Source organism: Myotis daubentonii, chromosome X, assembly GCF_963259705.1.
Source record: "Myotis daubentonii chromosome X, mMyoDau2.1, whole genome shotgun sequence".
Lineage (NCBI taxonomy): Eukaryota > Metazoa > Chordata > Mammalia > Chiroptera > Vespertilionidae > Myotis > Myotis daubentonii.
In genome coordinates this window covers 106,179,789-106,191,869 of record NC_081861.1, presented here as the reverse complement: position 1 = coordinate 106,191,869, position 12,081 = coordinate 106,179,789, and the positions used below count along the sequence as shown (strand labels likewise).

General features: G+C 37.1%; 1 protein-coding gene across 1 annotated transcript in view; it reads right to left on the bottom strand.

Moving 5' to 3' along the window:
- Nucleotides 1-886: 886 nt before the first annotated feature.
- Nucleotides 887-12,081, bottom strand: part of CYLC1 (cylicin 1) — a 123,885-nt gene continuing 112,690 nt past the window's right edge. The window contains exons 2-5 of the mRNA XM_059679766.1: nt 8,631-8,671; nt 6,243-6,361; nt 3,401-4,864; nt 887-1,096 (exon numbers count right to left, since the gene is read on the bottom strand). Of these exons, the coding sequence (XP_059535749.1) occupies nt 887-1,096; nt 3,401-4,864; nt 6,243-6,361; nt 8,631-8,671 (1,834 nt within the window). The remainder of the gene's footprint in view (nt 1,097-3,400; nt 4,865-6,242; nt 6,362-8,630; nt 8,672-12,081) is intronic.

Here is a 12,081-nt window from a genome sequence, read left to right as displayed (position 1 = left end):
GCCTAGAGGAGGAAATAAATATCTTTTAGTTTTTGTTTGCACCTTTTCAGGCTCGATTGAGGCATATCCTATCCACATGGAGAAGGTGAGAGAAATCACTAAGGACATAATTCCACAGTATAGAATGCCATTAACCATAGAGTCAGATAATGGCCCAGCCTTTATAGCTGAGGCAGTATAGCAGGTAGCTAAGGCCTTAGGAATTAAGTGGAATTTACATACAGCCTACAGGCCCCAGAGTTCAAGGAAAGTAAAACACATGAACCGGACTCTTGCAGGCTATGGCTAAGCTATTCCAGGAGACGAACTTATCCTGGACAGATATCTTACCACTTGTGCTCCTATGGGTGCACTGTGCCCCAAGAGCCAGGGTAGGGTTCTTTCCATTTCAAATTCCATATGGCAGACCCCCTCCCTTAATTCAGCCAAAGGGAGATTTGGGGAAAATAAGGAACTTAGAAATTCAGAAACAGCTACAAGGATTTTGGAAAACTATTCTTGAAGTCCACAGATGGGTTACTGATCGATTGCCCATCTCTCTAGGAACAGCTGTGCACCCTCACAAACCTTGGGACCAGGTTTGGGTAAAAGATTGGAAAAAGGAACCCCTTAAGACAACCTGGAAGGGACCTTATCCAGTCAATACTAACCACCCTCTCAGCTCTCAAAGTTGCAGGACTAACCACCTGGATCCACCACTCCCAGATAAAAGCAGCCCAGCAGCTAGACAATCAGCATCCAGAGTGGAAGGGGACCTCTGACCTGAACCACCCCCTGCAGATCATCTTCAAGACGGTGGATCCAGCTGACAGACCTGAATCTTCTTATCCCTTCCTATCTGGATAATTATTGGTGTGTTTTTTTTCCCAACAGTTTTATTCTGTCTTCAGACAACTGCTGCCAGAACCTCAGACTGGTACAGGGAGGAGAACTTCTCTGCCCTTGCTACTCCGATGAACCCCTTGGGGAAGATGGTGAATACTCGGGATACTGAACCCCCCTTTTCATCACCCCCCTTCAGCAGAAAGAAGCTAGAGTGGTAGTTGACCTTATCCCCAATTCCTGAGTCTTTTGTAATCCCCAGGGCTAAGAATAGCTTGTGGAACAAGAGGGGAATGAAAAGGAACATGGGGAGGGGGCTTGCGACCTAGTTCAGTATCTGATTAAAATTGTAGTCTTACTTCCCCACTCTGACTGACTTGGGCAGAGTTGCAAAGTCTTAACCCCAGGGCCCTGCCACAGCTGACTTGGGCAGAATTGTAGGGACCCTCAGGGGCCCACCACAGGAGGAGATATATAGGTCAGAGCCTCCACACGAGTTCAGTTCAGGCTTTGGATCTGGAATTTCTCTGGACTAGCAGATCTGTGAAATAAAGGTTAAACTTTCCTCCCTCAGGGTGTTGGCTGATCATTCTCCCATGCATTCTGTCACAACAGATATAAGAATTTAAAACTCAATGGGAAGATCGGAGCTACGTGTAATAATTTTGTACTCCTCATGAGTAGACAGATGGTATATGGAATCATTGCATTTAATGAACTCACCAAGAAAGGATTGTAGATAGAGAAAATCAGGACTAAGTGTTAGGTCATTCCATCATTAAATGTTAGGTAGAGGAGGATACAATAAAGATAGTGAAAAGCTATAAATAAGCAGGAAGAAAAACAGGAGAGCATGGAGTCAAGTAAAGTAAGTGCTTTATAAAAAGGGAGAAACAAGCATAAATGCTATCAGATTATAGAATAATATGTGATGAAGGCCTGGGGTAAGGCAGGGGCTGGGTGGAGGTGGGTAAAGGGGGAAAGGGGGACATCTCTAATACTGTAACAATAAAAAAGGATGAGGAGAGAGGAGAGACCAGTTGATGTGGTCCCAAGAAGATATTTGACAAACTTGAAAAGTGGTAAGGATGGCAAAGTCTGACTAGATGGTAGCTAAGCATATGGAAGTTTTTAAAGACATTTGGTGGTGAACGGGTACAAGCCCAGAATGTATCCGGAAGTTGTTTTCCATAAATAAAACTTATCCTTGGCATCAACTTGTTTCCTTTTACTCATTTTTTTTATAATATCTGCTTGTGGGCAATAATACAGCTATTTGAGGTTACTTTTTTTCATTTACCTTAAAATTATCCAGCAAGATATATTCATTCTTGTAGTCCCAATATATACTCATTTTAACTACCCACCCATTGATTCAACCTCTATGATTGACTTCTAAACAAGGGCATTATTATTTCAGCTTCCAGTCTCAAAGCTGACTTTTTGAATCCAGTAGGACAAAATGGATGTAAAATTCCACACTTTCTGAAAGAAATAAAAGAAATGTGTAAATTCCAAAATAATGTATGAAAAGCAAATGGAGATTCCACCATGATTAGAAGAGAAAATTGAAGGTCTTTGAGAAAGAAGAAAAAGAAGAATAGGAAGACAGTGAAGAAGTAGAGAAAGGGGAGGAGGAAATTAAAATTAGAAGCTCAAGGTCAAGACCCATCCACATCTACAGATTCTCTCATTTTAGCAGATTTAGCCATACCATACTGAAAATAGACCAAAAACAAAACAAAACACTGTGTGAGAAAGCAGAGAAACACAGGCTGATACACTGTAATAATGCATATGTGCCACACCTCAACCAATGACCAGAGAAAAGTATAAAGGGAGGACAACATGGGATTCAGAAGCAGCTCTAAGAGAGATGTCTACTTAAGCTTCACCTTACAGACAGATTTTGGGTGAAGGAGGATGAAAGAGGTGGGCAGAAATGGAAAATTTAAATTTATAGAATATTTATCCCAAGAGACTGAGCTAACTTGAAAGAAACATTTATAAACCAGAGGAGATCGAATTACTTCTTGCAAGTTGACTTTTTTTCTGATCATCGGTAAGAATAATGTCTCATGAAGAAGTTTAGTTCAGCTATGGATTAAATAAGTAATATTTTGCCTATCTGAATTCTGGTATGTTTTAGTTCCAACAAGCTCTGTCTGGCTATTGGTTATGTTTTTTACTATATTCAGCAATTTCCTAGAAAATGTATTTATATCTTACTCAAATCTGCCTCTGTACAAGTTTTAGTCAACTTTCATTTTTGTTTTTTCTTAAGTATAGACCAGTTAACTAATTTTACAATGTGACTCCACTTACAATTAATTTTAAGTATTTTTTCAAATCACAAACAAGTTCTCTATGCTCCAGTCTATTATTCTTAACTTTTGACAATGGTTTTGCAACTATTTTTAGTGTTTTTGAAGTATTCTTTGTCTTTCTTACCTGAGAGTCCCAAACTTGTCAATATTCTAGTAAAAGAAGACTATTCTTTAGAGAAAATAGGAATTCAAATCTTTAAAATACCTTTCATTTATAATATGTGTCTCTAAAATAAAATGAGTAAACATACCAGAGGAGCATATCTTGGTTTTGGTTGTGGAGGATCCATCTTGCACTGACAGAGATGTTTGATCTTAGGTGATAGTTGGACAGGCTCACAAAAAGATGGTAGTGAACTTTCTCTTGATGGAGGAACTCTACCTGTAATTGTGCTTGTTCCTCTTCCTTTAAACGTGGTCTTTTTGGGTGACATTTTAAGACTTCTTTTTGTTTCCAGTGCTTCCTTCTTTGATTCTGCAGATGTTGCATCTGATTCATCAACTTCTTTCTTTTTAGCCCCAGCTTTATACATTGACTCTTCAGATTCAGCATCTGAACTTTTGCTTATTCCAGGCTTTTTGGTGTCTTTCTTAAAAGGCACATTAGATTCAGCACCAGTATATTCTACGTCTTTCACTGCATCCTTTCTCTTGGGATCTTTCTTTGAAGTTTTCTGAGCTTTCTTTGTATATTTCTTATCCTTTTTTGATTCCCAATCAGATTCAGTTTCAGTAGACTCTTCAGCCTTCATTGGAGACTTCTTTTTGTCACTTTTCTTTGACCCTTTCTTATTAATTTTTTCATCTTTTTCACCCTTTTTTAAAATCCCTTCAGATTCAGGATCATTGTCAGTTGACAATGCTTCCTTCTTGCTATCCTTTTTCTTATCATCTTTCTTTGAAGCTTTCTTACTTTTCTTTGACTCTTTCTTACTTTTTTTTGACTCCAATTCAGACCCAGATTCCACATCAGTAGACTCTGTATCCTTTGCATTCTTCTTCTTCTTCTTGTCTTTCTTTGCACCTTTTTTATCCTTCTTTGAACCTTTTGAATCTGAAGATTCAGCATCAGAGATTTTTGCTTCCTTCTTTGAAGACTTCTTTGAATTATTCTGTGAGTAATTCTTTAACCACATATCAAATTCCTTAGATTCAGTGCCAGACTTCTGTAAATATAGCATTAAATCCATATTGGAACTATTTTTTGAGCAAGCCTCAGATTTGGCATTAGAATTGTTCTTTGAGCTCTTAGAACCCTTTTTTGTACATATGGGTTCAATATCTGTATCCTTGGAATTTTTGAGAGCTCTACTATTTTTTGGATGCATCATTAAGACTGTCTGAGAATCTTTGGATTTTGGATTTGTTCCAGATTTGTACTTTGACTTCTTAGATATTTCACTTTCATGTGATGATTTTGATGGAGTTTTATCTTCTTTGTCTCCTATTTTAGATTTTTTATCATTTCCTGTTTCCTTGGATTCTATAATTGTCTCATGTGGGCGAGTATTTTTCTTGGAATTTCTCTTAAATGTTATTTTTTTGTCATCTTCCAATTTTTCAGGATGGGCTTTAAGAGTACAGGGATGTCTAAATGGAGCCTGTTTCCTGAGAGTGAAGTAATTTGATGGCCTTTGGAATGTTTTTCTTAAAAAATGCCACATCCATAGATGAGCTGGCTTATGGACTTCCTCTAATTTTCTTTTATTATATGTCTAAAAAGATTGGTTAGAATAACAACAAGAATTTTTGACAGTGCAATATACAGGTAATGTATCATATAATTGTATACTTGAAACCTATATACTTTTATTAACCAATGTCAACCCAATAAATTTCATTTAAAATTTTTCATGAAATAAAAAACAATTATATATTAAAATTGCAAATAAGTCTGGCTTCTTATTTACCATCCATTTAAAACTTATTTTTGGTGTTTTTTTCAATGTCCTATATGTGTTTATATGAGCTAACTCTACTTTGCAAATAAAATTACTTTAGGAGAAATGTTATTCATATATTGATTTATGTTGGGATTGAAGCAGATCAACAATGATCCATGATATTTCAGGGCCTATATTTACAATTGATAGTGGGATCATTTTGGACCCCAATATGGGAAATACCTTTTGGAACATTTTGTGTACCTTTTTCCCTCAAGTTAGTTAATAAATAAGTTTATGCCCATCAAGATTGCCATGCCAATTCTTTGATAGCTGTAGGCTTCAGGCTAAGCATCATTTCTACTCCTGCTTTCAAGGTCTCTGATCAACTTAAAAACCTATGAGCCCCGCTGTGAAGTATTGTCAAAAGCAAAGACATAGCATAAAACAAATGTTTGATTCACATTAATTTGTGTAGCAGCAGTGTAGTTTTTTTTTTTAACCTCCCACCCAACATGTGTCATAGTGGATTCATAGATTAATTTTACATTTACTTCTTATATTCTTTCAACTATTCAGTAGAGTCATCACCAGTCAATGAACTGGTCATAAGTAATTAAAGGAAGATGATAAAGAAAAGCATACACATAAATCACGACAGATGTAATGAATAGCTCTTGAATAAATATATTGGATGTAATGCTGCTTTTTGGATATGTTTTTTTTTTTAAATTTTTGATAACAGCATGGATTGACCTCTGAGAACTAACTAGTCCTTCTTATGGCTGCTGATAACTCCACTTTATACAAGCAGTAAACAACTTGATCCTCCCAGTATCTAGCATCCTTAGCTACAGATTAAGGTAAAGGGAGAGGCTCTGAAACCTCATCAAGAGAGCAGCTCCTGTTCTAAGTTTCAAAATTTTTGTTTTTGCAGCTGGTAAAAATTTTCTGAGATATCCCACCATTTGCAACATTTGATTATCTAGCTTGCCTGTTTCTTTAGCTATAGAATGCTGTTGAAATGGAGAGCCATATATAAATAAAAGTTTGATCTGAAACAGATGAGGGGGACCTGATTTATGGAGAATTATACATTTTAAAATATCTACCACCAATAGTTAGTAAACTTCAAATTACATATGTTTATCTATATTTAAGTAATGTATTATCTTAGATTTAGTTTTAAAATACCCTTTTCAGTACTTACAGGAACTGTGATTTGTAATTCTGAAGGTCTTGATCTCTTTTTTCTACCTGGCTGAGGTGGTTTGGGAAATGTTAAAGTGAAGCATTCTTGATTCCATAATTTTCTGTTTGATTCTCTGACTAACATAAGAGAAGGCAATAAATAATTTACAATTAGCAGGCATACTTTCATAAACACTGAGATATTCATGAGTAAGAAATAGTTTAAATTAAACTAAGTTATAACTAAAAATATCCCTTTTCTTTCTGGAGTTTGTAGTTTCTTTGAATATCAATTAGGGACTTCAATGAGAATTTTCCATAAAAGATTATGTCCCTATGTGCAATAACTGTTTAAAAATGGCATTTGTAATTTAAAAAATAATTAAATTTATTGGGGTGACAATGGTTAATAAGATTATATGGTTTTCAAGTGTACAATTTTATGATACATCATCTGTATATTGCATTGTGTGCCCACCACATCATTTAATCCTCAAATCTTCTTCCATCACCACATATTATTTAATTTTCTAGATTAAACCCATTTTACAGATAGATATTTAAATAATAGTTAAAATAGTACAACAGTAGGAATGGAAAATAGAGGAAGATTCACTATTTTCAAACATCTTCATAATAGTCTCTATTTTGGTTTACTTCTTTTGTGTCTTTTTGGTTAAGTTGCAGACAATATGACAACTTGTATAGTTCCCATAGTAGCTAGCACAAGGCTGAACATAAAGTAAATAGTAAAAATCTCAATTGATTAAATCTAAGTGTTTATTTCAGCACTCCTCTGACCTCAGTGTTATTCCAAGACACAAAAATTAGGGCAACAGACCAAAATACTCCATTCAGTTCTGTGAACTCTATTTTCAAAAGAGGAGATTTGACATTGTGCAGTGAATACATAATGTAATATAGAGAAGATGTATTATAGAATTGTGTACTTGAAACCTATATAATTTTATTAACTACTGTTGCCCAAATAAATTTAATTCAATTTATTAAAGGAACATATTCACATTTTAGGGTATCTCAAATAGAGTGATCAGGAGGATCACATTATGGGGTAGCTCTGCGGAAAGAAGCACTGGTAAGGTAACTAAGGACAGTTTTGAAGATGAGGACACTGTGCTCCCTATTTTTCAATATTTAAGGAGACGTTATATAGAAGAATAAAGCATTTATAGAATAGTGGTACTGCTATCTTAAAGTAGTGCTTACTATGTATCAGACAGTGTTTTAAGCACTTTATACATATCGCCTCATTTAATCTTCAAACAACACTTAGTATTAGATAATCCTATATAATAAAAGGGCAATATGCAAATTGACCCTAACAGCAGAATTACTGGGAATGACTGGTCACTACGACACACACTGACCACCAGGAGGCAGATGCTCAGTGCATGAGCTGCCCCCTGATAGTCAGTGTGCTCCCAAAGGGGGAGCTCTGCTCAGCCACAAGCCAGGCTGATGGCTGTCAGTACAGCGGTGGTGGTGGGAGCCTTTCCTGCCTCCTTGGCAGCGCTAAGGATGTCCAACTGCAGCTTAGGCTTGCTCCCCGCTGACAAGTGGACATTCCCCGAGGGCTCCCGGGTTGCCAGAGGGATGTCTGACTGCCAGCTTAGGCCCAATCCCCCATGGAGCGGGCCTAAGCCAGCAGGTAGTCATTCCCCGAGGAGTCCCAGACTGCGAGAGGGCACAGGCCGGGCTGAGAGACCCTCCTGAGTGCACAAATTTTTGTGCACCAGGCCTCTAACATAATTTATAATTGCCTCTGTTTTACAGATGCAGAAAAATAAAGCACTGAGGGAGTTTAAATTATTTGATCAAAATCATAGAGTATAAGATTTAAAATTCAAACAGATATTTTGGGTCCAGTGTTTATTCTCTTAATAACAAAGTTAGAGACTTATTTTATGCATTTCTTGAAGGAAGAACTAGAACAAATGGGTAAACATTGTAGCAATGAAGATAGATTTAAACTCAGTTTACTAAGAAGAACTTTCCTAAAGTTGTATTTGTATAACAAATGGATCATCCACTTTCACCTTTCTAACTGTATTTTCCTTTTCTATTTTTCATTTTGTTATAATGAATTTTAAACACAAAGGAGCCTTAGGAAACTAAGTTTGTTTTTTTATAATGAAGAAGAGCATATTAAATATTATATTTTAAAGTAATGTGTACAAACTCACATCAAGGCCTGAAATATTTTACACATATACACATACCAGCATGGACATACACATTCACACATATGATTTTCCTAAATTTTAACAAAAATTCAAGACATTTTATACTTTATCATATTGAATGGAAGATACTAGTAATTTATCCATAAATTTATTTTCAAATATAATCTAAAATATATTGAACTCCAAAGACTAAAATTTCTTACTTGGCATGGAATTATCATATGCTTTGATGTTTACTTTCTGTCTGTTAAAAAAAAGAAAATGCTTTAATTGAATTTTTACTATGGATGATAATAGTACTAATTACTATTAGTAATTATTAATACACTCTCAATAATAAAACAAAAATTTTATGAATTATCTGATTTCTATTATCTAAAAATGTATACTTAAAATTCATATCACATTTTTCTTCTAAATCAAGTTATATATGAATAAAAGTATATTTTTACCAGAAACTTCAACAAAAATAATGGAACAAAAGATAAATAAAAACACTAATTTCACATATTCTAAAATATATAAAATATTTTATGTAATTACATAGAACAGTAAATCCAACCAGTATACCTCCAATTTTTCAGTGAAAAAGTCTAAAATGGTAAGAAACCCACATATGTTCTACATTCACTAAATAAGTTTTGAAAAAAATCTTCATTTTGTAGTTTTCTCAGTACTTACATAAAATCAAACCACTAATGATGTGTGATAGTGGCATATGTAACAGTTTATCTGTATTTTGAATTGTTCTTACACACAGAAGAAGTTGATCCATGATATGTTCCATTTGGAAAGTGCCAATTTGATCTGGTAATAATTATGTTGTCTACTAAGGATATACATTGTAAAATTTATTTTAAAAATAATACTTTTTTATTAGTTAGCAAGGATAGTGAGTTGTGAAAATTCCTTAATTTGATATTATATTTATATACATGTATTCTCCCAAGCTTTTTTAATTTACTTTTCTACACCACAAAATTAGTAAACAAAAAAGAAGCAAAATTGGTCAAATGTATTTATGTTTGAGTCAAACATATTTTCATTTCCAAAGTAAAACTATAGTCACCAGTACAAAGCCTGGTCTATACTCATCATTAAATAACTACTGACTTACTTAGGAAAGATTTTGGAGACACTGAGTAATTAATATATGCAGTCCAGTTGTTCTCAACTGAAGGTTGATGTCAGAATTAACTTAGAAATTTTTAAAATGTAAACATTCTTGAGAACTACTGTATTCATGAAGCAGAATCTCTGGGTGTGCTTAATCAAGTGTGCATTTACATTTTTTCTCTGTTAATTTGGATACTCAGTTCTGGTTAAGAATCACAGCTCTAAATGGTCTTGGGGGAAAAAAGCTTCATAGATTTGTGAATGTTCAAAGATCTGTGTTAAATCACTTTAATGCAATAGTGTAGCTAGAAGATATTATAGACTGTGATCCTGGGAATTTAAGTTTGGAAGTCTGGCATGCTAACTAATCAATGCTTTCATATTCTTGGAAAAAGACATTGCACTGACATTTATTTTTCACTTACTTTCTACAGTGTAAAGTAGTGTTTTCAACACTTTCTTTTGAGTACAATTCATGTATAATTTATATTCTACTATAATAATATAGTTTATATAAATCATACATTAAGATAGACAAATTTTAAAGATGAAATAAAACATAAATCGAAATTGTAGTATTTTATTCAACACACTTCAATGGATTAATTTCACATGTACCTGAATTTGGAGAACACTAGAAAAAATAAACAAGGAATAGAGAGAAAAGGGATGATTTTGCCATATTTTATGGCACGATTGTTTTACATAGATGTGGACTTTGCATCAGGTAATTAGAAGATCAAATGTAATTAAACCTCCAAATAGTTTTCGTTCTTTAAAACATATTAGGTTTTTAAATTTTATAAATTATTCTGTGAATATTTTTGGTACATGACCCAAAACTATATCTTGACATAAGGAAGAAAATGAGTGATAGATGCCAGAAGATAATGGAATAATATTTTTAAAGTTATAAAAGAAAAAAAATGTCAATTTAGGACTTTTTCCACAGCAATATATATATATTAGATATATATCCTATCTAATAAAAAAGAAACATGGTTAATCAGCAAGATATGCAAATTAACTGCCAGCCAAGATGGCGGCTGGCAGCCAGACAGCTTGAAGCTAGCATGAGGCTTCCTTTCTTCAGTGACAGAGGAAACCAATGTTCCCCGCCTGCCTTGCCGGCCTCTGAGCTTGCAGTTTGAAACATTGTTACAAATATAGAAGCTAAACAAAACCCCAGAAACCTGATTGCAGCTGGCCCGGGATCTCAGAGCTGGAGTTGATACAGTGTTTCAATTATAGAACACAAACAAACCAGATACCTGCTTTCAGCAGCAGAGGCCTCAGAGCTGGAGCCAGAGCTAAAGCTGGCCCAGAATAAAAAAAAAGAAAAAAAGGAGCAGTTGGGGGCTTCAGTCACCCGCCAGCCTGAAAACGGCCCTCAGCCCCTCACCCAGACTGGCCAGGCACCCCAGTGGAGAACCCCACCCTGAAGGCTGTGTGACCAGCTGCAAACAGCCATCATCCCCTCATCCAGGCTGGCCCGGCACCCCAGTGAGGACCCCCACCCTGATCCAGGACACCCTTCAGGGCAAACCAGCCGGCACCCACCCATGACCCAGGCCTCTATCCTATATAGTAAAAGGGTAATATGGCTCCCAGCACCAGGATCAGCGTGACAGGGGGCAGCACCCAAACCCCCTGATCGCCCAGTGGCTCTGTGTGTGACAGGGGGCGGAGCCACAACCTCCCTATCCGCCCTGCTCTGTTCGTGACAGGGGAAGGTGCCCCAACCCCGTGATGAGTCCTTCTCTGTGCCTGATAGGGGGTAGCTCCCCAACCCCCTGATCGCCCTGCAGGTCTGTGTGTGACTGGGTGCGGCACCCCAACTCCCCAATCGGCCCTGCTCTGCGCCCGACCAGGGGCTGCACCTAGGGATTGGGCCTGCCCTCTGCCACCGGGAACAGGCCTAAGCCAGCAGGTCGTTATCTCCCGAGGGGTCCCAGACTGCGAGAGGGCACAGGCCGGGCTGAGGGACCCCCCCCCCTCAAATTTTTGTGCACCGGGCCTCGAGTATATATATATGTATATATATATGCAGTGAGCTGAACAGTAAGGAGTGAGCAAGCAGGCGGTAAGGACCAAGCAGGAGGGGGGTTAGTAGCAAGCAGGCAGGTGGTTAGGAGCGAAGATTCCCGGATTGTGAGAGCGATGCCCGACTGCTAGATGTCCGACTGCAGGGATTGGGCATAAACTGGCAGTCGGACATCCCTCTTGCAACCCAAGACCTCTCAGGATTGTGACAGGGTGCAGGCCAGGCTGAGGGACCCCCACCCCAGTGCACTGGGCCTCCAGTCTATATATATAAAAGGCTAATATGCAAAGTGTACCCTTGGGAGTTTGACTGGGAGACCGGGGTTCGATCACTCACTATGACATGTGCTGACCACGAGGGGGCAGCGCCCACAGACTAAAGGAAGGCCCCAGCCAGTAACACGCAGCTAAGGGAAGAAAGGCCCCGATTGACCCTGATTGCCAGCCAGGCTTAGGGATCCTACCTGTGCATGAATTTTGTGCACTGGGCCTCTA